The sequence below is a fragment of the Dermacentor silvarum genome, chromosome 4 (assembly GCF_013339745.2).
Source record: "Dermacentor silvarum isolate Dsil-2018 chromosome 4, BIME_Dsil_1.4, whole genome shotgun sequence".
Classification (NCBI taxonomy): Eukaryota; Metazoa; Arthropoda; class Arachnida; order Ixodida; family Ixodidae; genus Dermacentor; species Dermacentor silvarum.
Window position 1 is genome coordinate 121,519,545 of NC_051157.2, and position 25,842 is coordinate 121,545,386.

General features: G+C 47.6%; 1 protein-coding gene across 1 annotated transcript in view; it reads left to right on the forward strand.

Annotated features, from left to right (window-relative positions):
- Positions 1 to 25,842, forward strand: part of LOC119450606 (sodium-dependent phosphate transport protein 3-like) — a 70,561-nt gene that overhangs the window by 32,093 nt on the left and 12,626 nt on the right. The window contains 5 exon segments of the mRNA XM_037714110.2: positions 317 to 456; positions 6,314 to 6,463; positions 12,726 to 12,855; positions 15,952 to 16,107; positions 18,457 to 18,542. Coding sequence (XP_037570038.1) covers positions 317 to 456; positions 6,314 to 6,463; positions 12,726 to 12,855; positions 15,952 to 16,107; positions 18,457 to 18,542 — 662 coding nt within the window.

Genomic DNA, 25,842 nt, shown 5'->3' on the forward strand with positions numbered 1-25,842 from the left:
GTGCTGTGTGCAGGAAACATCAAGCTGGTGCCCCGATTCGCGGTGTTCCCACGCACCTTCAGCGACGTTGAGGGTGTGAACGCTAAGGAATAAAGCAGAACTCGATCAGCAGCATTGAATCTTGAATAAATGCATGTTTAGTGTGTAGCCACTGTTTGCATAATTCTGCACATCATTTGTTATGTCATTCGCGGTTCCAGCAGATAGTCATGTGCTCAACTCATGCAAGGGCCACACAAAAAAGTGCAGGTCTTACATAAGTTAATGTGGTGTTTTATAAATGTTCATTCTTGATGGCATACTAATTTCATTGCAGGTCTACTGGGGTTCCTGTGGCTAGCCCTGTGGTTCTTCCTGGCCTTTGACGATCCTGCCCGTGACCCAAAGGTGTCCGCTGCGGAGCTTCGCAATATACAGGCAGCGGATGGAGCCGGACCGTTCAAAGCCAACGCAGCGGTGAGGAGCAGTGTGTTCATTTCTTTGACCTCTTGCTTTGGCCTTGTCTCATATCAGCAAGACGTATTTGCAGCTAAATGGGTGGACGGTTCGACAAACACATCGTCATGTAAAAGCGACGAGCACAAGCAGGCAGGAAGGTGCCCAGGAACTTCAGACCTGAAAAGTGTTTATTGGACGTACTTGTGGCTGTGACTGAAAGTAATAGTGGCGATGTTGACAGCTAGGTCTGCAGTCATCGGATCAGATGACGCTGATGGGGATCAGCCCCTTACTTACTGGACTTTACCATAAGTTATGGGAGCTGCGATACCCACAGGAAAGATCCAGTTGGCATAAGCTTTATTGGTTGTATATGTGGGTTCTTTCATGTGTTGCAGCATGTAAACCCCTGTGAATGGATATTACCATATTTTTGCAAATCGAAGCACCCCCCGATTCTAAGCACCCCCCCTCTATTTTCACGAAAAAATTGGGAAAAAAGTTAGCACGCGAATCTAAGAAGAGCGCGTAGCCAAGGCCCCCAAGCGCGCTTGCTCACTCTCTTCGAGTCGGAGTCCCGAGGTGGCATGGCGTCCGCAGCGCGATCTCGCCGCACAGCCTGACTGCAGCGGCATGCGGACTCGTGACGCCTGCCAGTCGCACGGACTCGTGACGCTCGTGCGCCACGCGTACCCGGAGTCGTCGGAGTCCTGAGGTGGCACTGCTTCCGCAGCCCGATCTTGCCGCACGGCCGGACTGCAGCGGCACGCGGACTCGTGACGCTCGCGCGCCACGCGTAGCCGGAGCCGAGCGTCACGAAAGCGTGGGAGCGAAGCATCGCGGAGCCGAGCGTCACGGATATTTTTCGAATCTAAGCACCCCCCCCCTCACTTTGGGCATCGCGATCAAGAAAAAAGGGGGTGCTTAGAATCGAGTAAATACGGTACTAATGTGATCAGGATTCTTTCGGAATTTGGCCCAGTTTGCAGTATGAGTTTTGCGTAGCTTGACAGTTAGAGATGTTTCTAGCATAGGTCAAAGCAGCGATATCGCAAGATTTATCATTTTAATCATGCAAACAAATCACTACATCCCTGCCGTCTGCATCATCGTCCAGTGGCGCTTGGCAGAACCATCATCGCAACTCGCTGTTCCATGATTGGTTAAAAACTAAGTTGCAGATAACCACTGCATTGCAGCAAGAACGTAATAAAGTAAAAACTTATTTTGTTTTAGAGTGCAGCTCTTAGGCACCCATTCCTGTATTGAGCGTCGGTGTCCCTCGGCATAACGGGGCGAACGAGCACGTCGCAGGATGAAAGAGCGAATGCGGAGCGCAGCGGGGATGAAAGACTGCAATAACGAAGAGAGCGTGAGGAGGAAAGCGGAGGAGGAGGGTATTGTGAAAGCGTGAGAAGGTGCCACACAAGACGTGTTCTACGGCTACGATCTCTATGAGATAGTGCCAGAGTAGCGCATGTCGTCTGCTCACCGATGCATGAAGGCATGTGGCGGGCACGTCCACTGATACCATATAGGTCTGTCTGTGGCGACTGCTGTGAATTGCACCTACACGTTCCACATGCTGCCTCTAGCAATCTCCCGATTAGCAAGGCAGTCGCACCACACTTCGCTCCGTTTGCAACATGCCGCTGAAGACAGATTATCCACGCCAGCCAATATATCACAAAATGAAAACGCGTATAGAGCTGCACTCAAATTTCACATTATAGAGTATCGTAACCATTGGTGAAATTTTCTTAGAACCTCGTTGTAAAGTACAGTGGAACCTCATTGATACAATTCTGTGTAATACGTTTTTTGGGATGATATGTTTTTTTTTTCCCTCCAATAATACGATTTAGTTGGATAATACGTTGGATGATACAATTTTCAGATGATACGCTTTATTTTCCAATTCCCATGAAGATTGTATCAACGAGATTCCACTGTAGTTGAATACCACCAGGATGCTTCAATAGCAAACCTGACTTTAGAAGAAGAAAGGAAAATTTCAGCACCAAGGAAACTAGATACTGTATGTCTTCAACCATGAAAGCCTCTGAAAGGTTTCTTCCAAGTGAGCACTGTGGAAAGTCTTTGTTAAGCTCATCAACCAGCAGAAATTCCCACTTGCTTGTGGCAGCAATTTTCACGGCCATAAGCACATGTTTCCGCGTTTGGGCGAAAAGGAACATCCATGTGAGTGGTATTGTAAGCATGGTGCCCACTGTTGGCTCGGCGTGCGAAGAGATACCTGCCGATACTAGACGATAGTGTGTCCAGTGAGAAGCTGTTTTCTGTGTCTGAAAGAATTGTGACATGCAGGAAGCAGTCACTGCTCCCCGTACACGTCAAGCAGCTATCCTTGCTTCATGACAACATTAAGTAACTGCAGTTATGATACTGTCAAGCAGAAGTGTAGCACACTCGAATTTTTTTCACCACAAAGCACAGTTTCCCTGTGCGTTATTTGCTGTGCAGCAAACTTGCTTTTCTTTTTTTCTTACCTCTGGTTGGTGAAAAAAAATTGGTTTTGCAAAACCAATAGTATTTGTGTTCGAAAAATATTTACAAAATATTCAATTCAATTTCCACTTGGTTTGCTTTATTCGAATTCACTTTCAAGCTGAAAATTTTATATTTACTCACTCCTAGATAGCAGAGCTCACTACAGAGTTTCAACTGGGGTGTAGTGATTACAAAATATACTGTGTAATGGTATCATTCAGCATTGTGGTTGGCAGTGAGCTTGCCACTTTTGTGTGCCTGCTGATGTACCCGTAAGGTTTCGTGATTCATGGATTGCATGGGGATACAATAGTCATCATAATAGTCATCATAACAAATTCACCGTTTCAGACACTGTGTACACAATTGTGTACAGCAATATACTGCATCAACAGCAAAAGCACTGATGAAAGTAATGATATTTAAAATGTGTCGCATACATCTTGAAACACTTATTATTGGACTTGTGTTGCAATACTCAATACAGTATAGACCACTTATAACGTAACCACTTATAGTGCTGGACCGGATATAGTGCGGTCTTTTCAGACTCCTGTTAATTTTCCCATAGCACTCCATGTATACACGTATCGCTTATAGTGCAGTTGCGGGAAACGAAATACCGGTTACAGTGCGGCTGCCCGGGAGTACGGAAGACAGCGGAGACAGCGAACGCTCCCCTCAAACAGGCGCCCCAAGGAGTGTTCGGGGAAGAAAGCGAGACGAAGTGGAGACGGGCACGTGGTGCGAACGAACAGCCAGTGAGACTTAAACCAAAATCTTGAGTGCGAGTCGTGAAATATCACGGCGCGCATAGCGAACGAGGGCCACGAAACTGCCAACGCCGGCCAACGCTCGCTTCACGATAACGGCAGTAAACGAAACTGCAGGGAGCGGGCGGTGCCGATATGGCACGGCGAAGGGCGCACGCGGAGACCATGGAATGTGAGCGAGGAGGGCGGCAGGGAAGCGGATTTCGCCTCGGCAACTCCGTCGCTTCGGTGCTCCCCTCGTCCTCCCTCGTAGCTCCCTCAATTTCGACTGTCACCGTGCGCACCCGCCGCTGTGCAGGCGCTGCCGCTCCAGCCGGCCCGGCGCCAGCTCCCCGAAGTTTCGTTTTCTGCCGTTATCGGGAAGCGGGCGTTTTCCGGCGTGGGCAGTTTCGTTGGCCGGCCTGGGACAGTGCCGCTGCTTCCCACTGTGCCGTAGCCGCAGCATGCAAGGTCAACACATGACTAGAAAGTAGAGGAAGCATAAAGGAGAAAGAAGGGTTCACTGCCATTTTATACGCGTGGCTACGGTAGCGTGGCTGAGACGTCGGCACGTACACGCATGTTCCGGCGCAACGCAGAATCGGCGACCTTGCCATTTGAGAGAGGGTGAAATTTCCACCGCGTCTTTTTTTTTTTTTTGCGCGCTACATTGACGGGTCGCTCCTACGCTTTTACTCTATGGCGGTGCTGGAGCAATGCTGGTCGGAGGCGCCGTCGCGTGATTTGGTTCGAATTAACGAGATTCGACTGTAAATTGAATGTAAACGTTCTAGCCGCATTGCTCGACTGTCGCATATGCGTGGCGGCTCGGTGCACATGTTTTGCATATGTGCACGCCTTGAAAATTGTTGCTTTGGTTATAGTGCGGATATTCGCGACTCCGGCGACTTACTTTATAAGCAGTCTACACTGTAACATGTGCAGAATGTTTTAGCAAAATGAGTGGGAAGGTAGACGGTTGGGTGTCTTTACTCAGTGTCAGTATGTTGTTTGGCGCGGGTTCACTTCTTTCATAGTTTTTCACAATGTCATGCACCAGGCATAATTTTCAAGTGGCTGGATAAGTGCTTTTCAAGCTTTTCAAAACGCGAAATAGTTTCTCATATTTGGTGTTCCTGTAGTGAGTTCTTGCGTGGATCCACAATCTGTAAACTTGACAAAACTAGTTAAACAATTGAACATTCTTAATATTTTCTGCGGCTGTACACTTTCTGTGGTTCTGGAGATGCAAGAAATGTGGTGAACACAAGTTTTCAATCAACGGGATAAAGTGGCGTCTGACAGGGTTAAGCATGTCGTCACCTATTACACTCATGATAAGAAAGATTTATAATTGCATTAACGCTGCCAATCATCTCCTCAGGATCAATGCACCTGCCAATTTTCTTTTATTGCTGCTTCATATGAGTGGATTATTGTTTGTGGTATTGTATCACTATTATGTTGCTGTTTGTTCAACATTTATTGTTCTTTCACATGTCACAGCTTTTAAACCCATGGTAATGGTTGGTGTATTGAGTGCAGTATTGTGTGACTGTACAGTCGACTTCCGTTAATTCAACCCTGATTGGACTGACGCAAGCGATCGAATTATCCAGCTGGTCGAATTAAAAAAGATGCAGAAAAAACGCCCAACCACACCTCTGATTCATTTGTCAATATTTGTCCCCAATATTTGCCCCATTGCACCCCTGAATCAAATGTATACCAACTTTCTATCTACTTAAAGTAAAAAACCAACAGAGAAATTACAATAAAGCTCCTAAACAAAATGGAAATCTAACGTGCACCCGATTTTTTAGCAAGAAAACTCGGCAAGAGTCTAATACTATGTGTTGCTCAGTGGCGCCCATTTTCTTGAAGTCAGCTTCACTGCAATACACCAGTGTTCGGTAAGGCATACGAATGCAGCAAAGCCGGTTTTCGCTTTGTGCGCAAGCAGTTTTTAGCCTAATTCTTATTTAAAAATAAAAATGCACGTTAGAATCGGGTAAATACTGTAATCAGACATTGTGAGCAACGGTTATTGCTAGGAAAATCTTCCTAGGGCAGGCTGAAAATAGGCACTTTTGATAGGATATTGTTTTTACGTGTGTTCAAATCATTCACTGTCCCCTAAGCTCCAGTGAGACAGACACTACCATTAAAGGGGTCAATCTTAGGGTCACCTAGGGGTCAGGTGCATGCTTGCTCACTGGTCAAGTTCGAATTATTTGGCAAAGGCCGATTTTATGATCAAAGTAACGAATTTCTAGCCCCTAGAAATGCATGGTTTGGCCACGATCTTCGGTGGGGATCGAATTAACCAAAAAGTATAATTACCGCAGTTGAAATAACGGACGTCTGCTGCATTGTGTTACTACTTGATCACCAGCATGTCTTTATCCTCAGCCGAGATTAGGCTTAAGCACGTTAGAGCTGCATGTCTGTGACTTCTAGTCTGTGGTCCTTTCCGCTTCAACTCACAGGAAATATTGAAGCCATTTTCAACTTTCTAGCACTAGCCTACGCAGTAGAAAATTTCACTATGCCTGAAACCACCTAGTCTTGATGGGACAGCAGATGTAATGTGCGCATACTTTTTGATGCAGAAGAGGCCGCTGCCATGGCGAGCTGTGTTCACGTCTGCACCTGTGTGGGCCCTGGTGGCAGCCCGGTTTTCCAACCTGTGGGTCTCCATGCTGCTGTTCACGAAGCTGCCAGCGTATGTCGAAGGTGTCCTCGGGATGTCCCTGAGTCAGGTCTGGGCTTGCCCAAGTTAAAATGGGTGGAATAGCAAAAATTCCAACTTTTTTAAGTTCAAATTTAATAAGCCTCCTAAGCATACACCAGAGGCATTAGAGTGCAGTCCACTTATAACGATACCACGATATATCGGTTATAACGATGAGTCAACTAATGAGTATCAACTAATGCATTAGGGCTATGAGAAAAAAAGCACATAATGACATGTTATTTACCGCATATTCGATATAACGATCGAAATTTTGCTTCTGGGCGGTGTCTCATGCAGAATAGTGAAATTTGCATTTTAACCAAGACGGGGTGAAAAGTTTGCCTACGCGAGTTCGTATCTGCCACCATTACCGCGCAGTGCATGCTGCTCACGCGCCGATTGCGAAAGCCACGGAGAGCATCGCAAGTTGGCGTAGCGTGCACAGGATGGCGCCAGCTGTTTCGCGTCCGCGTCGCTGGCGGTCGCAGGAGCATCCATAGAAGAGGAGAAAAAAGAAAAAGCGATAAGCGAACGACGGCTGCGCTTCCTTTACAATGTCCCCCCCCCTTTCTCTCTCTCTCTCAGCGAGCGCGGACGCACGCCGCTGCAGCAGTGGGAGGTGTGCCAACAAATCGCAAAGCTGTGTCGATTGAGACGAAGTTGCAAATTTTGCAAGACTCGAAGTACGGGCTCACGCAGTCGATGATCTCGACGATTATGAAAATCAGGAGCGCCGCCACGATCATGAAGGCTAGAAGCAGTGGCCATTCCGATCAATAGAAAAGGCGTGCTTTGTGCGCCAGGATGAAACCCCATGGGTGAAAACACGGTGGAAGCCGCTGACATTACTGAACTCTGGGAGCATGTTGCTACTGACAATGCAATAGGTAGTGCTTCGATGGAGGAGTTTGAGTGCAGATAGTGCTGCCTCGTTCTGCGATGAGATCTCCGACGAGGCGATTGCAGCTTCCGCACTGCTTTTGTGCAAAGTAGCAAAAGGATTTGCTCATCCATTACACTAATAAAATTGTGCTGACGTATTAAGTATTTGCTTATTGTTTTCTGGATACCCTGATAATTCAGCATTCGGTTAATTCGGACATTTTTTTCGGTCCCGTGAAATTCGAATTAACTAGGTTTTACTGTAATGTGTGATATATACTATTAAAACTATTCGATTCGAAATTATTCAACCAAATCACTATTCGCTTCGAATTCGCTTCGACTTCGCTTCAAACCTCAAATTCACTATTCGCCCATCCCTACTGAAACGTTATTTATTATTTTATTTAGGAGTGAAACCAAAAGGTTTTTGATTGCTTTTCGGTTCAAGGGGAAAGTCGGCAATCCGAAACAACTGACGTCAGGCAATGTCAGAAATATTGCATATGTCAGGGTTCCACAGAAGCGCTTATCTCAGACAGGCATAGTGCAAGCGATAGCCAGTCAAACGCTCTACTAATCTGATCCTGCCGCTCACTGCACTAGCAGATTGGCATCGTAGCAAAACCCAAGGCTTGCACTAAGAGCATATCGTTTCGTTTTCTCCAGCTACAACACTTTGTTACCGAAGCTTTATCTTTCGTTTGTGTACTTTAAGTTCGTTTTTTCAGAACAGTGGTCTCGAATTACAGCGAGTACACATGCTGCTTCTGAGATCATGCTCAGTGCCTTGACTCAAGGCACTGAGCATGATCTAAGAACTCACTTTTTGAGAAAAATTATTGCTATTTTCATCATTACTTTGTTTCAAAAATTTTTGCATGTGAACCAACACCAGTATGAACTGCTACTCGTCATTTTTTTTTTATTGCGATAGCAATTATATGGACACTTTAACCGGATTTCTGCCGTCGCCGTCGCCGTGAGGTTCCCTAAAGATAAAATCTTCGCCGCGCACCGTATGCCCGAGCAGAAGCGTGCGGGGACGCGCGCTATCACGGAGAGCAAACGCACTCAATCTCCCACGCGCAAGCAAGGAAGCCGGAAGCCAGCGCCGGAGGGAGCGGGGGGGGGGGGGGGGGGGGGGCACTTCTCCTCTGCCAACAACCGTGCTCGTCTCTCCCGCACGGTCTCTTATCTCCCCACGGCTCTGACCTTTATGCGCCGTGCATTCGCCGCTCAGTTTCCCTTGAAGCGATAGACCGCACGTACCTTCGCCCGTTTGTGCGGCGTATGCGCTTGCTGCCAGCGTTTTGACAGTCTTTGTCTGCAGTCATTCAGTGTGATCTATTCATGCTTGTTTGTGTCCCCTCACACCACGCTTGTTCAATCAGTTAGTAATAGTCGGGTCACATTTTCCAACGCACGCTACACATGCAATGCTGCCCGGGTCGGCAGTGCAGCGCTACAGGTGTGTCCCTTCGCACGCGCTGCCCACGGGAAGCGCTTCTCATCAACACCACCGTTTCAAACGCGCCTTCTCGTGGTCATCGAGTCTCTCTTCATGTTGGTCTACTTACGCCGCAGCCACCTGCTTACTTAATCAGCTCATGTTTACTACAATTCATATTGCTACCAAAGCCACTCACCTTACTTCGTATGACATTGCTGTGTTGCTATCGCATTCATTGCTTCGCCCTTAGGGCGAAACTGTGACATTTTTCTTTTTGTTCCGGAGCAGAATTGGAACGAAACTAAAACAACAGCGAAAATTTTTCGTTCCGACACCCTGGGCATGGCGTTATCGTAATAACACCAAACAAGCAATGCCACTATAGTCCCGCTTTCAAACAAAAAGTTGTGCTAGCTGCAGAGGCATCGTCAAACGTTCAAGCCAAACGGGACTTCGGCATCGATGAGAAAAACGTCCATCGATGTAGGGGGCAACGGGAGATGCTTTTTGCATGCGCCGTAACGAGGATGCCATTTACCCAGGAACTTTGATTATGCACCCCTTCAAAAAGTGCAGCATTTGTAATGCGCTTGATAGTGCTGAATATAGTGCACTGTTTCAAGACGACAGCAATAAGGAAGGTAGCGATGAGGTTAGCAGCGATGATGACATAGAATGAGTTCGGCATGTTCATATTCAATAAATGCTGTTTTCATTTTGTGAACACTGTCCTCACTTTTTTTTTTGTTCGGCCTACATTCGAGGTAAGTTTTCTTTTCCTGGCTTCGGACTTTCAGGGATCAGCTTAGAATCGGGGTCGGCCTAGATTCGAGTAAATGCGGTACTTATTCTGCCTCTTGCTTCAACGTGTCTCTGAAGCTCGGGATTACGCAACCTCCACCACAAAACGCGCAGGTAGACAGCGCACATGATGCCCCGTCATCTCGACGTGCCCACGCATTGCACACACGGCAGATTACCTCTAAAGCAGCTTGTGCAGGCTTTGTATGCGCTCAGCCACGCTATCAGCCATGCATAGCTACGGCAGCGCTACAAAATGAGATGCATGCTAACCTGCCCCCCACTCCCTCCCACCCTTCCTCCAGCTCGCACGGAAAGATGGCGCTCATCAAGTGACCATCCTCGTCAGCTCACTCTTGCACGCTTTCGTTTGCAGCTAATGCAAATAGAGCGCACAGGATGTGATAGAATCTTATCACACTTGGACTTTACACAGAACGTGACACTGTTCGGCTTTGGCGGTTGCGGTATGCGCTTTGGGAGGTGTGTTTGCAAGCAGTCGCAGGTAATTCAACCATTTGGCCATCTGCGTCCTCATATGTTTCCAATAACAGTCAACGTTCGAAAAGGCGGGCAGTCCGAAAAAATGAATGCATGCCTTTTACTGCCCTAAGGGCTCAAATCGCCACAGGCACGTCCGACAAATTTTTGATGGCCTAGTACACTTATGAGGCATATCGGTGCTCATACTGCGATAGGAGAAGGCGTGTGCAAACGTGTGCAATTAGGGATACATACTGTGTCACGTGACAATTGCCCCTTCCCACTCTTGTTATGCTTCACCGCGTAACACTGCTGTATTGAGGCGAAATGACTTTTGGGAACCAGATGTTATGCAATGTGCCATGCTTTCCGAGCCTTGAAGCCAATCGCGACGTTTACAAAGGAGGAGTTGGCGCATTGCTGACAGAGGTGAATTATTTCAATGAAAAACACTGCACCGAACGACAGGAAGCTTAATAGCAAACGTGAAAGCCAATAGGCCTACCGTTGCTGCGGTGGTGGCTTTGATTAATGCCGTTCCGGACCTGCAGTCACGGCAAAAAGTCTGGAAAGTCGGATGGCAAAGGGTTCTTGTGTCCGAAATTTTAGGCGTTCTTATACATTGACTCTATGAGATACATGGTGGTGCCGCGAAGCCGTCCGAATGATTGGGCATGTCAAAAAAATTGGGCGTGTGGAAAATCAGTTGTTGACTGTGTTACCTTGGTATTCCTTCGTGGTGGCAGTAAAATTTCGTTATATTGAAATGGTGTATAAGCACACTTTGTTATAATGAGGTTTAAAATACATTATGGTTCTATGGACAAGAAGTTGCACTTAGTTACATCGAGAATTTCGCTATATTGAAGTTCGTCATATCAACTTTTAATTATATAACAGATTCTGTAGACTGCAACATTCTAGAATGCAATTTCTGTGACATCAGCCTCATTTCAGCTAGTACGCTTAGTTTTGGGGACTGCGCCATCTTTGGCAAATGGATACGTAGGCGTGTGAAATCGCAGTCTGAAGTTAAAAGGTCCCTAAACCAGTTGTCGTACGCCTAGACATAGAGGTTATCTCTCAAGGAATACTTTCTCACGAAAATTTCGTGTCAGCGCTATAATGGCACTGGTACAAGCGGTTAAACATTAACCTCTCCTCAAACCGTGGCATTCTCCCTTTAACTTTTCGCTGTGCAGCCATCGCCATGTCCCACCTCCTTCAAGCGTTGACGCAAGTGTTGTTTACTTACAGTTTATTTGAACCAAGTGTGTTGCATTTCTTTCTTATGCAGTTTTTATCCCTCAGTCTGGTCTACATGGAGCGAAACTTAAAGATAAACTGCGTGTGGTGGATGGAGATGCGGCAGCACTGCGCACAGTGTTTGCTGGCTTATTATATTTTTTTTAATGCTGCATGAAGCGAAAATATGCGGATGCTTCCACGGGCATTCGCCGCATTGCTGTGAGCGTGTATGCAACGTACAAATCACAAAGTAGCTGGATTTGGTTTGATAATTGCCTCATAACATGAAAATATCTAATACATACATTTGATATTATCTCAATATTGCACTCGTAAGATTTCTTTGTAGCCATCACCCATCGTGGTGGCTAAACTTCTATGATGTTGCACTGTTACGCACGAGGTCACGGGACCAAATTCCGGACGCAGCAACTGCATTTCGATGGGGGAGAAATGCAAAAACACCTGTGTCCCGTGCTGTAGGGACACGTTAAGATCTCCAGGTGGTCATAATTAATCCGGAGTCCCTCATTATGGTGTGCCTCAGAATCAAATAGTGGTTTTGGCATGTTAAACCCTAGCATCAGTCCATTGATGTAGCCGTGTAAGCTTTGTAAACAGGGAAGGCTTTGTAGCCCCCCCCCCCCTGTTTATTCGCCATTTGGCCAATGCATGCAACCAGGTCATGACACTTCCTCACCCGCAGTATAAATCCAAAGCTAGTTTTGTGGCGGGTTGCTCGAAGCTACGAACGCTATCAGTAACGAGCAACCACCACTTCGTGGCGCAGAGATGGCGGCCATGAACAACTTTGTTGCCATCCCACGTACTCACTTTTGTTTTGGAGGCGGTTTGTCTGCTTTCTGGGTGTCTCGCGGCTGCTGCGAATAGGTCTGCGTCGATTTGGCACCAAACTAACTTTAGTCGCCGACGCCCCATGAAGCAGTGCCAATTAGGAGAGAAAGAGAAACAACTTTATTGAAATAAATTAGGGCTAATGCACTGTAGCGTGGCCATGACGAAAATGTGCCGCTGGCTGATGTGGTAACGGGCCGCAAGCCTTTGCAGCGCATGCGACATGTTGCACTGCGCGGGTCTCTACACTATATTGAGTATTCAGGAAATCGAGTTGTAGATACTTGATTCGCGAATCAAATTATTCGAACATTCACTATTCGATTCAGTGGTATTCGATATTCACACGGCCCTAGCAATAACTAAAAGGGAAATGATAGTGAAAGAAAATAAAACTTGCTGCCGGCGGTAGTAAAACCCACAACCTTCTACCTTTCAATTTAACACAGACATTTGGTTTCCGTTACGCTTTCCTTGATGTCATTGTTTGTTGGCTTCATTTGGGTTCTTCCTGCACCTGTGTCATTGACTGGCTTCCCATTTCTACATTTGTTGCTCTGCCCAGAATGCCAACTTCAGCGCACTCGTGTTTGCCTTCACCATTGTGTCAATGCTGGGCTCAGGCTTGATCGCGGACTGCCTGCTTCGTTGCGGCTTCCAGACCACACTTGTCCGGAAAGCATTTCAGCTCACTGGTGAGTTATGTGGATGGACTGTTGTGTCTTTACAGCGAATGGGTCGCTAAGTGTAGATCACGCAGCCTTTGGTTCCTGACGTGTCTGTTACCAACATAGCCACCTCTGGGATCAAACAGTCGTTGATTACTGGGCCACAAGTTGTCGAAGCATGGGAAAAATGTAGTGCTAAAACACGTGGCACAACAGAAAAGAGATGGAGACACTGTCGCAAATTGGCTCATTGCACAGCCTGTGGCCAGACACATACAGTGTAGACCGCTTATAACGTAAGTTGCCGGAGTCGTGAATATCTGCACTATAAACGGTACCGTACTATAACCAAAACAAAGATTTTCAAGCCCTGCACGTATGCAAAACGTGTAGACCAAGCAGCCACACGTTATCATTATCTTTAATGACATCACCACCAAGGGGGGAAATGGGTGAAATTTTTGAAATTTCTGACACTTTACAGGGCTGTTCGATATTCAGACTCAGCCTTCATCACTTCATGCTAACTTGGCCACAGAGTCTAGCACAAATATCAATACTATTTCCATTTTGAAATGTCGCTAGCATGGTCATCAGTCATGTCGCCAGCGCCTCCTCAAAACTAAAACTAACGAAGCCTAGTCGAACCTGACGAACCAATAGTCGCGGACCGTGCCCACACCGCAGGACATGTCAAGCAAAGCCACAAGTTGTGAAGGCTACTTCGGCTGTATTTGCTGTTTGTCCTGCGAGTTTGGTTTGTATTTGATTTGAGAATTCATTATTCAAGTTGTTGAATGTTCATTCAAGTTGTTCAATCTCTTTCAAATATATAAAATATAAAAAATTGACCCCCAAGCACTCCGTACAGATGGTTAACCAGTGAAGCTGAAACGTGCAGCCCTGGTTTTTAACCACTGGGTTAATCCCGACAGTACATTAAAGTCTTTCACAATTATTGATTACGTTTTTGTGTTTCTTAATGAGGTTACAGACACGTTCGGCTGCGACGGAGAAAACGACGTCACTGACGGTATGCCCACAGTCTGCCGTTGTCACATTGCTGCTTGCTATTCTTCAAAATTACATCTGTCCGTTACGTAAGAAAATGAATGGCTCATACCCCCTTTAGCAATGGCTCATACCTCCGTAAACGCGGCCTCCCCATTACGACGACAGAAGAAAAATGAAATTCTACGCTGGAATGATGAGCGGCAATTGAGCCAGCTCTGGAAGAAGACGACGATGAAGGCGGGAGCAGTGGCACGAGCACGTATGCGCGGTTGTGCTGAGGGTCGCTAACGAGCCAGCTGTGGAAGAAGACGACAACGCAAGCTATTAATGATGATGGTATTTTCTGTGCAGAGGTGACAGACGGATGAATTGGCTAGCCATATATGTACAGCTTCACTGTAAAACACTTCTTGTCGTTTAATGGGAGAATGAACAGTAGGTATGATCACTTGTCCGAACAATTCTGCAGCAGAATAGCCGCGGTTGTTGCACAGGAGCACCAGTTCCTGAGCGAACACACGGGCAGATAAGTTCCACTCAATAATTTTGAGTCATTCAATAAGAGTGGCTCACTTTTGGACAGCTTTATACAAATTTGTTTCGATTTATTATCTAGCCGGTCTCACAATGTTTCAATCTCTGTAAAACAATGTGCGGTCCTTTAGTATAACCCTTCTTTCTTTCAGAGAACATTGCATGCACCTTGTAACATGTGCATTCCCTTGTTTTATTACTATCGTTGCCAGTGTTGCTCCAGATAATTCAATGCAGTTTATCACTTGCAAACTCCTCAGTTGTCCACATGTGCAGTTGTAAATGGTATTGCATGCACACATAAGCTTGATTTCATTTTTAACAAACGGATGCTGCAGAAAGCTAATATTACATGTTGATTTGGAAATTAGAAAATATTCGATTTGATATTCGGCGGTCATTTTTCTTGAATATTCGTATTCTATTCGTAAATTTTATGATTCGAACACCCCTCATTTATATGTTAAATAGTGATACGGTCCCGAGCGACTTCTCCAAGCAGTTTCAGGTGGCACAAACTCGACCATCTATGTCTGCACTGATGATGATGGTAATTAAGTGAAGGAAGCACCATACATTGACTGTTGCAAAGAAACCTGGACTCATTCAGTCATCTTCTGTTGTGTTGCCAGGGGATGAATATTTGGTGCATGCATTGACTGTACTTTAGTGTACCTGTAGCAACAACATGGCAGTGGTCGAAATACGGACTGCCCAGGTCGCACAAAAGTGTATGTGCATGCAGAAACACAACAGATTTGGGCCATCTTATAGGACGATCACATTCTAAGATACTTTAGTTTCGTAGTACCGGATGCATCGACGGGCAACAGTGATCCTGGCACTGTGGTAATACAGCGTGCTTGGCACTATCCAAGAGTACCATCACCTGTAGACACCGATGCGTCTGGTACTAGTCGTGCAAAATTTCTCGAATGGAAAGGTGCCTCCGAAAGTGATCATCCGAGAATATAGCAGAGCCCTCTTGCAACACATTTATCAACCACTTGTGGAATAAGTCACTCATTTTCTGCTGATTCCGATAGTTCAGACTCCCTAAAGGTGATTGAGTGCAGGGTAACACAAGGACAAAAGAAGGCACATTGGACACACAGGCACCAGTGTGCCTTCTTTTGTCCTTGTGTTTCCCTGGCCTCAACCACCTTCAAACAAGATGCACCAACAACCCCACATCACCACCCTTGTCTTCAGGCTCCCAATTATTGTAACTTTTGGGCAGTCCCTTGTCCATCTGAATTATCAGTCAGCGACTGTAAACTCTTTTACAGGCCAATTCGTGCATGGTGTCCTTGTTTTTGATTTTGAGCAGCACGTTCACATAATTTGAACAGCGTGTTCTATTAAGACATTTCCTGGGAGCTACATTTTTTTCTCATAGTCCTGTGAGAAATGTATTGGAGGGGCTATACTGTACTTACATACCCTCACGTGAGCATGGATGGCACGGAAAACTTGTGCATTGATTTCAATGCTCGTGGACATACTCCAGAGTTATTGGCATGCGTTCTTGTGTTGAGATTTGACACATGCTGTGTGTAAAATCCTGTCCTGCAGCCAACTTTGGCCCCACGCTGTGCCTTCTGTGTCTGACCTTGGCCGGAACGAACCAGTGGCTCGTGCTATTTCTGCTGGTCGTCGGCAAGGTCACACTGGGTGCCTTCACGGCTGGAAATGCGGCTGCAGTGGTTGATTTGGCTCCCATGTACTCGGGTATGTGGCCACACTCCTTATGTTTAATTACCGTATCGACTCGCATAATTTGCGCCCTTGCGAAATTTGCTCACCCCTAAATTATCTCCATATTTTTTGAAAAAGGACTTTTACTCGCATACAGTAGAACCCCGCTGTTACGTTCCCGGGTGCTGCGTTTACCCGGCTGTTACGTCGTTTTCGGCCGGTCCCGGCACAGCTCCCATAGAACCCAATGCATTGGTAACCCCGCTGTTACGTCGCAACTGTGGGACCGTTCCCGCATCATACGTTGCGAACTGCCACACCGCGCCGGCCCGAGCGGCCATTTTGACTTTTCATGTCGCTCGGCTTGGTTGCTTGACGATGGCATTGGCCGCCCAAAGTGCTGGGGGCGACATTTATTACGTATTTTCGGTTTCCGCCAGCAAAAGTATGGCCTTTGATATCCGCTTTTGCTATCTAAAGATGATGCTTATGACGCATTGCGGCCCTAAAATTGGTTTTGGCTCATAGATGTTCCGTATAAAGTTCAAAGGCGATAACGCCGTCGCCGCGCGCCGTATGCTTTCTTTCGCGCTCGAGACGCAGTCGTCGGCTCCCCTCGCACGCTTTCACTCGCACATACGGCGCGCGGCGACGTATGCTGTATGTGCGAGTGAAAGCTTGCGAGGGAAGCCGCGCGGCCGTATGCTGAATGTGCGAGTGAAAGGTTGCGAGGGGAGCCGACGACCGCGTCTCGCGCGCGAAGGAAAAGCAGAGAGGAAGCGCGCCTCCTTCCGTTGCACTCGAGGCACCAGCGAGGGAGAGGGGGGAGCGGGCAGCGTTGTGCTCTGGCATCATACTGCGCGGCGGCGCGCGCGCGGTCCCGCGGGCCGTATCTTGAAAGCGATCTGCGTGGGGGCAGATTCTACGCAGTGTAGGTGCGTCGGCGGCTCGTGGCTTTGTGCGTGCTGCGTGTTCTCGGCGCTCAGTTTGGGTTGAAGCGATAGACAACAGCACGAAGGTCACTTCGCTCGCTTCTGCAGCGACGCTTAACTGCGCGTGTCCGCGCTCATCGAGTGTGATGTGTTCATGTTTGCCTGTGGGCGCTGACACCATGTTTGTTAATTAGTTAATAACCGAATGTTTACAAGTTTATACAGACGATAAAACTACTATTCTTTGTATAGCTCATCGCAATCGATACTTCGGCTGTCGGACGAAACTACTTTTTGTCGCACGTAAGAATTAAAATAATATTGTGTGCAGTTCAACACTACTCGCATTTCTCAATTTTTCCTGTTTCCTGGCTCTTGCGTTTCCCGGCTCTTACGTTATTTTTTTACGGTCCCGTGAAAAACGTAACAGCGGGGTTCTACTGTATTTTGCTCTCCCGGTCCTACCCCACAGCACCCTGTCAATGCATGCGTAGTGCAGGCGTGAAGAGATTGGCGCGGCCGCGACGTCGCACACTGTCACTATGCTGGCGCCACGGTTGTGACAGGTGAAGGCATGGGCCAGTGAAGGGACGCTGGAGGCCAAGTGTAGCAAAGTCATATAGAAGAAACAAGCTGCAAGCGCTATTTCTTTTTTTAGTTAGCACTATTTTTCACATTGGAGAAGGGCGCAGCACTGTGCTGCGCAGACAAATCAGCAGCAGCAGTGGCACAAGGATATTGTGGCGCATTCTTGCTTGTGCAACGGCCGCTGGATAAAAAGACACACAACGTTGCCCACCACGTGCTTCAAAAAACACGGCTTTGGCTTGGTAAAAGTGCAAGAAACGGCATCACCTGTAGATGCCGACGCATCCCATTCCTGTCCAGTAGCGCCGTTTGAGCCAGCAAAGTGACTGCGAATGCAACTAGGGCGATCACGCTCGCTCCCACTCCAGCCCGCCTGACGCAGCAGGCTACGTGTGCATGGAGGAAGGGAACGACGACTTCTCAGAGTTGGATTCCTCCAAGAGCAACTCTGACTAAGCATGTTTTATTTGTGCTTATCATCACTCGCTGCCACTTTTGGTCAGCCTATTTTTCGGTTAGAATCAAGTAAACGCGATAATTTGCACGCTATGATCTTAATAGAAGCTATTTAGGACATGTTTGCCCAATTTTTATGCAGTTTGTGCACCCCCTATTCAAAGCCCTAAAATAAGGAAAAAAGGTGTGCAAATTATTAGAGTAAGTGCTTATTAAAAGAATTTATTAACCTAGTTTTGAAGTATTTTCTAGAATACAATACCTTCAAAAGAGATGTAGAACTTAGCAAAAAATATCGAATTGAATTTTTTCCTAAGATAGCTGCTATGGTTTTCATTTTTTGGGAAACCATCATCTCGTGGTTTCAGTGCTCTTGTCACTTTCAACTCAACTTTTTTTCATGCAGCTACTCTTAATGGGATGATCACAACATTTGGACAGACCACAGGAGTGCTGGCTCCTTTGGTTGCTGGACTGATGTCATCCTCTGCAGTAAGTCCATTGCTCACTTACCGTATTTATTCAAATCTAGGCCGATAGCTTTTTTTTTTTTTTCAAATAATCATAAACGAAACTCTAGGGTCGGCTTAGATTCGAGGATTTTAAAAAACGCACCAGTTTTTAACTGAGACTGATAAATATGGTGCATAGTTAGCGCCATCTAAAGAAAGTCAGTATCGCAGCCGCTACTAGAAGCGCCAGTAGCCATCTGAAGTACACGAGGGATGTCGCCATTTTGACCTGCGTCGTATCGGTAATGTGTAGTATCGGCACGCGGTGTGGCGTTAATGGCACCAAACAGGCGATGCCACTATAGTGCCGCTTTCTAACGTTCACGTTCTCTGCATCTGCTCTATCAGCATGAAGTACAGAGTTCATCATGATGCCGCATTTAAAAGGAAAGTGATCATGTGTGCGGAGACGGACGGAAATCGGGCCACATCACGGGCGTTCGGAGAATCCGAAACTTCCGAGCGGGACTGGCGCAAACAGGAGGAGCGGATTTTCGCCAGCAAAGCAATGCGGAACGGTTTCAGTGGACCGAAGCAGGACGTAATCTGCAACGATCCACTTCAGCGATACGATCACCTTGGCCCTATCCTGAAAGCAATCTGCGACAGGGAAAGTCTGCTGCGCGCCGTGTTTTCGCCGTCGCGTTGAAGAGAGGCATGCTAGCACGAAGGTCAATTCGGTCACCGCGCTTCGTCACTTCAGCGTTTTGACAGTTCGTTTCCGTGGTCAACGAGCGAGATGTGTTCATGTTTGCTTGTGCGCGCGTGACACCGTGCTTTGGTAAGCGAATGTTTGCAACTTTATACAGCCGATAAAACTGCTATCCTTACTTCGTATAGTGGTCTACTAATTTGCTATCGCATTCAATGCATCGCCTTTCGGGCGAAACTGCGACTTTTTTTATTCATCGCAACTTCAGTGCATCGAGAGGAAATCTGTTTTTCCAAATGACAGTTGTATTTCTGTTTGAAAGCATGAGGTGCGTGGTACTGTAAAGGACTTTTTTTTTTGGTCACGGAAAACAGGTGCGCGTTACAATCAAGGGCGCGTGAAAATTGAGTAAATACGGTAGTTGTGCTAGCCGTAGGGAGGCATTGTTAAACATTCAAGCCGGGCGGAACTCGTTGGAGGGGCCACGGGAGATGCTTTTTGCGTGCGCCGCAACGAGGATGGCAATTGATTGTGCGCTCCTTCAAAAAGTGCAACATCTCTAATGCGCTTGATGATACTGAATATAGTGCACTGTTTGAAGATATAAGCAGTAAGATAGCGACGAGGCTAGCAGCGATGGTGACATAGAATGAGCTCGGCATGTTCATATTTAATAAATGCTGTTCCATTTTGCGAATGCTGCGCTCACATTTTCGTTCGGCCTACATTCGAGGTAAGTTTTTTGGGGGGGGAGGGGGCTTCGGACTTTTGGGGGGTCGGCTTAGAATCGGAGTCTGCCTAGATTCGAGTAAATACGGTAAACCATATGTTGCGCATTGAAAAAAATGTAGCACACTTGACAGACACTTCCAGGTCAAGCATGCGCAGTCATATCTCACTTGGGCAAAGTCATACTTACTGCTGAAAAAATTTGTTTGATCGAAAACTTTGTTGCATTGAGATTTTTAATTCCCTGAATAGACCTGATGGCTCCTGTAATGATGTAATTGAGCAGCCATCACACAAGTTCTGGTGATACAGTGAAACCCCAATTATACGACATTCTCGGGACCACGTGAGAATGTTTTATAATCCTATAATCCAACCAAGAAAACTTATGGCGACAGAGTTGCGTAGTGCTTCAGTTTAAACTGTAGGCTAATACTCTGCAGTACTCGGAAGTCAAAGCCACCAGAAAAGTAAATGAAACTAATACTTCAGTGCAGGTGCCAGTTACATTTTTTTGTAGGATTTAGCACTCCATGTAGTGCTATCTGCACCCACCAGCATGCTAAAACCTTCTTTATTTTCTCACACACTGTTAAAAATCTGTCGGTTGGCAAGAGCCCCGCAGCGAGAGCTTTCTTTCAAATGTAGCAATGTGTGTGCGGAGGTCACTTACACCGTTGCCTGCACAGGCAAACCCCCAAATGTTAGCGATGCTGCATAGCATATCCGTGAATGTAGGCGCAAGCACAGCAGCGTCTGTGGCATCATCCTCGTCCGGGGGGGCAGCCCGCAGTTTTGGCGCTGATGACGCCTACGGCAGAAATCCTCTTTGAGTGTCCATATAATTGCTATCGCAATAATAATGTATATTTTGACGCTCGCACAGATTTCGTTTATTTTAAGCAAAAGTTTGTCTTAAGTGAGGCCGTTATATGTAGGCTTGACTGTACCGCCTAACACGTATGGAATGTGTAATAGCATGTGCGGAGGTCAAACCAATTAGCCGCTGCCAGAAGGCCCCCGTAGATCGTATTGGATACACGTGTTCATGCATGCAATTCGACACTTTCTGTCTACACGCGAGCACACAAAACTTCTCAGGTGTCTGTCATTGGTTCCGCACGGCTCGTTGTAGGAGACGGGACGTGCGAGCACGGGGGCGAGGGACGCACGCTTTCACGGAGAGCGAACGCACGGCAGAGAACAAACGCATTCTGCGCCGTCCTCCCTTAAGGGCTGCAGAATTAAGCATCTCCTTCCTCCTTTACAATCACCATATACAGTATAGACCACTTATAACGTAACCCCTTATAGTGCAGGACCGGATATAGTGCGGTCTTTTCAGACTCCCATTAATTTTCCCATAGCACTCCATGTATACACGTATCGCTTATAGTGCAGTTGCGGGAAACGGAATACCAGTTACAGTGCGGCTGCCTGGGAATATGGAAGTCAGCGGAGACGGTGAACGCTCCCCTCAAACGGGCGCCCAAGGAGTGCTCGAGGAAGAGAGAGATGAAGTGGAGGAGAAGGGCACGTGGTGCGAACGAACAGCCAGTGAGGCTGAAACCGGAATCTTGAGTGCGAGTCGTGAAATATCACGGCGCGCATAGCGAGCGAGGGCCACGAAACTGCCGACGCCGGCCAACCCTCGCTTCACGATAACGGCAGTAAATGAAACTTCAGGGAGCGGGCGGCGTCTGCACAGCACGGCGAAGGGTGCACGAGGAGACCGTGGAATGTGAGGGAGGAGGGCGGCAGAGAAGCGGATTTCGCCTCGGCAACTCCGCCGCTTCGGTGGCTCCCCTCGCCCTCCCTCGTAGCTCCCTCACTTTCGACTGTCACCGTGCGTGCCCGCTGCCTGCACGGCGCCGCCGCTCCAGCCGGCCCAGCGCCAGCTCCGAAGTTTCGTTGTCTGCCGGTATCGGGAAGCGGGCGTTTGCCGGCGTCGGCAGTTTTGTTGGCCGTCCTGGGACAGCTCCGCTGCTTCCCTCTGCACCGTAGCCGCAGCCAGTGTGCAAGGTCAACACATGACTAGAAAGTAGAGGAAGCATTAAGGAGAAAGAAGGGTTCACTGCCATTTTCTATGCGCGGCTACGGTAGCGTGGCTGAAACGTCGGCACGTACACGCATGTTCCGGCGCAACGCAGAATCGGCGACCTTGCCATTTGAGAGAGGGTGAAATTTCCGCCGCATTTTTATTTTTTTTTGTTCACGCGCGACATTGAGGGGTGTCTCCTATGCTTTTACTCTATGCGGTGCCGGAGCAATGCCGGTCGGAGGCGCCGCCGCGTGATTTGGTTCGAATTAACGAGATTCGACTGTAAATTGAATGCAAACGTTCTAGCCGCATTCCTCGACTGTCGCATACGCGTGACGGCTTGGTGCACATGTTTTGCATATGTGCGGGCCTTGAAAATTGTTGCTTTGGTTATAGTGCGGTACCGCTTATAGTGCGGATATTCGCGACTCCGGCGACTTACGTTGTAAGCGGTCTGCACTGTATATAGAGCAAACACGACTTCTTCCATCGTGCGAAAGGCTGTGGGGGGGATTGGAGGGAGGGGAGGTGATGTTTAGCTGCGGCACCAAATACGTATTTATATAAAAACGTTGCGAGGCGAGAAGGTGGTAAAGACTTCCGACGCTGCTCGACGAGTTTCCCGTTCTGATCTCGTCAAAAACCTCCGAGCCGCCCCCAGAGGCCCTGGCAACAGTCACCAACGCCGCGCGCGTTCGGTGCGAATGCGGGCAAAACGGCAACGGCGTTGACAACAGTTCTGCGCGTTGCTGGTGCTGCTGCATGTTACAAGTTTATTGAGCTGATAAAACTACTATCCTTACTCCGTATAGCTCTCTACTAAGTTGCTATCACAATTGATGCTTCGCCTTTCGGGTGAAACTGCGGCATTATTTTTTTCAATGGCACAAAATCACACGTGCAACGAATGTCTTTGAGCCCTGCCGATCGGTTACAGCGTACGGACGGCACAAACCCGGCGCCGCGATGCGAGATATAACAACGGCCTCCGAACCCTTCACGCGCGCAGGCTGCTTTCCCGAGCCTCCTTGCAGGCACGCCCTCTCCCAGCCGACACGCGCTGTCTCCGCGCCACCTGAGCAAGTGCGCGCGCCCGCCAGGCAGCAAGGCTCCGGGGGGGAGCCGCGTTGGTTTCGGAACTATGTGCCCCTGCTCTACACGCACAATGCAAAGGCATGGATGACGCGCAATTTATACACAAAGTGGCTGGGCAAGTTTGACCGTGACATGCAGAGGCAAGGAAGGCACATGCTGCTCGTGCTTAACTGCTTAGTGCACCTTGTTCTAACTTCTCTGACGGCAGTGAATCTTTTCCTGCCACCCAATACGACTTGGAAAGTGCAGTAGCTTGATTTAGGCATAATACATGCCTTTAAGGCATCGATAGGCGCCGCATTGTGGAGCGCTTGATCATCGCTGTTGACCGGCCGGCCGCCAACTTGCCGCTTCGAGTTTCACTGTATTCAGCCATTGAGATAGTGAATGCGGCCTGGGCGGAGGTGACGGCCGCTTGCGTGCAAAACTGTGCGTCATCGACTCCGACATGGGGGACCATGACATTGGCTGGGATGATTTTATTTCTGTTGATGAAGACACTGACATTGCGGAACCGTGCAATGACGAGGCATCGTTTGTGAAGTGCGGGCCAAGAGCGACGCGGAGGAGTCGGATTACGATGAAACTTCAGAGCCAGCACTCATATAAGTGCCTGTAGCAATGGGTCTCAGGCAACTTGTCTATGCCAAGGGCCTCAGCGAAGAGCATGCTTCCGCTTTAAATATTTTAAGCTGGAGACCACCCTTATCAGATTTACACTGCAGAAACGGACGAGCATCACGGACTTTGTTGCAAAAAAAATGTGTTGACTAGCACTTTTTTTTTTTTTGCTGTGGTCCACTTACTACGAACTTCAGGATATAACGAACAAACGCCGCGTGATGCTCAGGTTCGTTATAAGCGGGCTCCACTGTATTTTTAAGTGGTCACTTTCAGCTATAGTTTCACTTTCACAAGCTTTACACGGCGCCACAAACACTTTCGGTATACGTGAACGTGTCCAATGCCGCATCATGCGAAAGCAAACTATCTCTGAAACAAAATGTGGAGGAGCGTGAGTGGGCAGTCAACACAAAAAATGGGCGAGAGAGAAAGAGAAAGCATGATGAGACGACAATGAAGGGACGAAGGTGGGCAACAGTAGAGGGGCGTGAAGGAGGGGCAAGGGAAACGGAACAATGCAAGGGCAGCAAACGCAAGGGAATGGAAAAGGGCACTAGGAGGAAGCCTACGAATCATTTGGAGCTTTGCACATGCGAAAGAGAACTTTCCCCCACATGACGGACGGGAAGGTGCTGCAAATGAGCTGCCGAAGGCTGATGGCACTTCTCATGTGTCTGCCGTTGGGTTTGCAGTTATGCACAGGTCTTATGAAATAGACGTCCATGATGTCACGTCGTATAATCATCTTTAATACATTTTCTCTATGGGGAGTTCACCGGGACTGCACTAACTCGTAAAACTCAGGGCATCACAAAATCGAGGGATGCATAACTGGCGTTCTACTCTAATGGTTTTGATAGTAGGGGCACGTTTCATATTTTTTACCGTCTCAAGTCAGGGAGATGCCCAATGTTTTTGGGTGCAGATTCAATATATTGATGACCTGCCAATGCACAAGAGGGGTAACATTTAATTGTTTGAATATATTTTGTGTTTGGAATTTCTAGTATTGAATTAATGAATAATTAATATATTATAGCTTAGCATAGTATTAAAATCATACTGAAGTATGCACAATGCTTTTCAGCTGGCAACATTTCATGTGTTTGTTGGCCTGAAAAACTCCATACAGTAAAAGTTCGTTAATTCAAATTCAGCTCGTTAATTCAAATTCCAAGTGTATGCAACGAAAATTCTAATTATACAAAATTCTAACTAATGAAAGTCAGAAAAAGTCGCTCGGTTAACCCTTTAACTGCCACTACCGAGATAACTCTTGAAACCACCCACGCGCACCCCCTGCTACTCCTGAGTATACTCGTGTTGCTTTTTAAACTCACTCCCTGCCACTCCCGAGACAACTTTTGCAAAAAAAAAATTGCGTTCATGTCCCACCATCTATGGAGAGGTCACCTAAACACATAGAACTTGTAAATTAAGTTTTAGACAACAGATGGAGTGCACGTGTTTACACCCGCGTCGCTTCGTCTCGGCAGAGCGCAGCAGTCATGGCGAGTCAGCGTGCCACGTGTGTCCACACTTTGACCGACAAAGAAATTCAAGAACTGCTGATGAATATCTTTACATGTCCTGTGGAGTATGATGGTGCATTACTAGCATGAAATTTCCACTGAACCAACATGAAAAAAATAACCGGCAGTGAAAGGGTTAAGGCACATATATAAGCCAAAGTAGCGCAGACATGCTACGTCACGTTGGCGAGAACAACGACGTCCATAGTTTGATGCACTAGTGCAGCCAACATAACCGGACGCAGCCAACGCGGTCTAATGTGCTCGACGTCCACATGGCTCTTGCTCCATCCGCGCATTCTTCACGCTGACTACGCCGACCCACAATGCAACCGTCGCTTCGCCGGTGGTCGCAGACAGCCGTTCAAAGTGGCGCGCGGATTGGGGATCGTTCTGCGCATGCTCGGAAGAGAGCTCGCAACGTTTTCGGGGAGCTCTCGCAGCGCCGCCGCCGCCGCTGCGCGGCCTGCGCGGCAACACCAGCATGGCCAACATGCTCCCGCGCACTAGCACTCTCCCCATTCACGATGGCTCGGGGTTCGAATTATCGGTGGCGGTGTGGATTTCAGTGTTAATTAGTGGGATCATTACATATTGCTTTCAATAC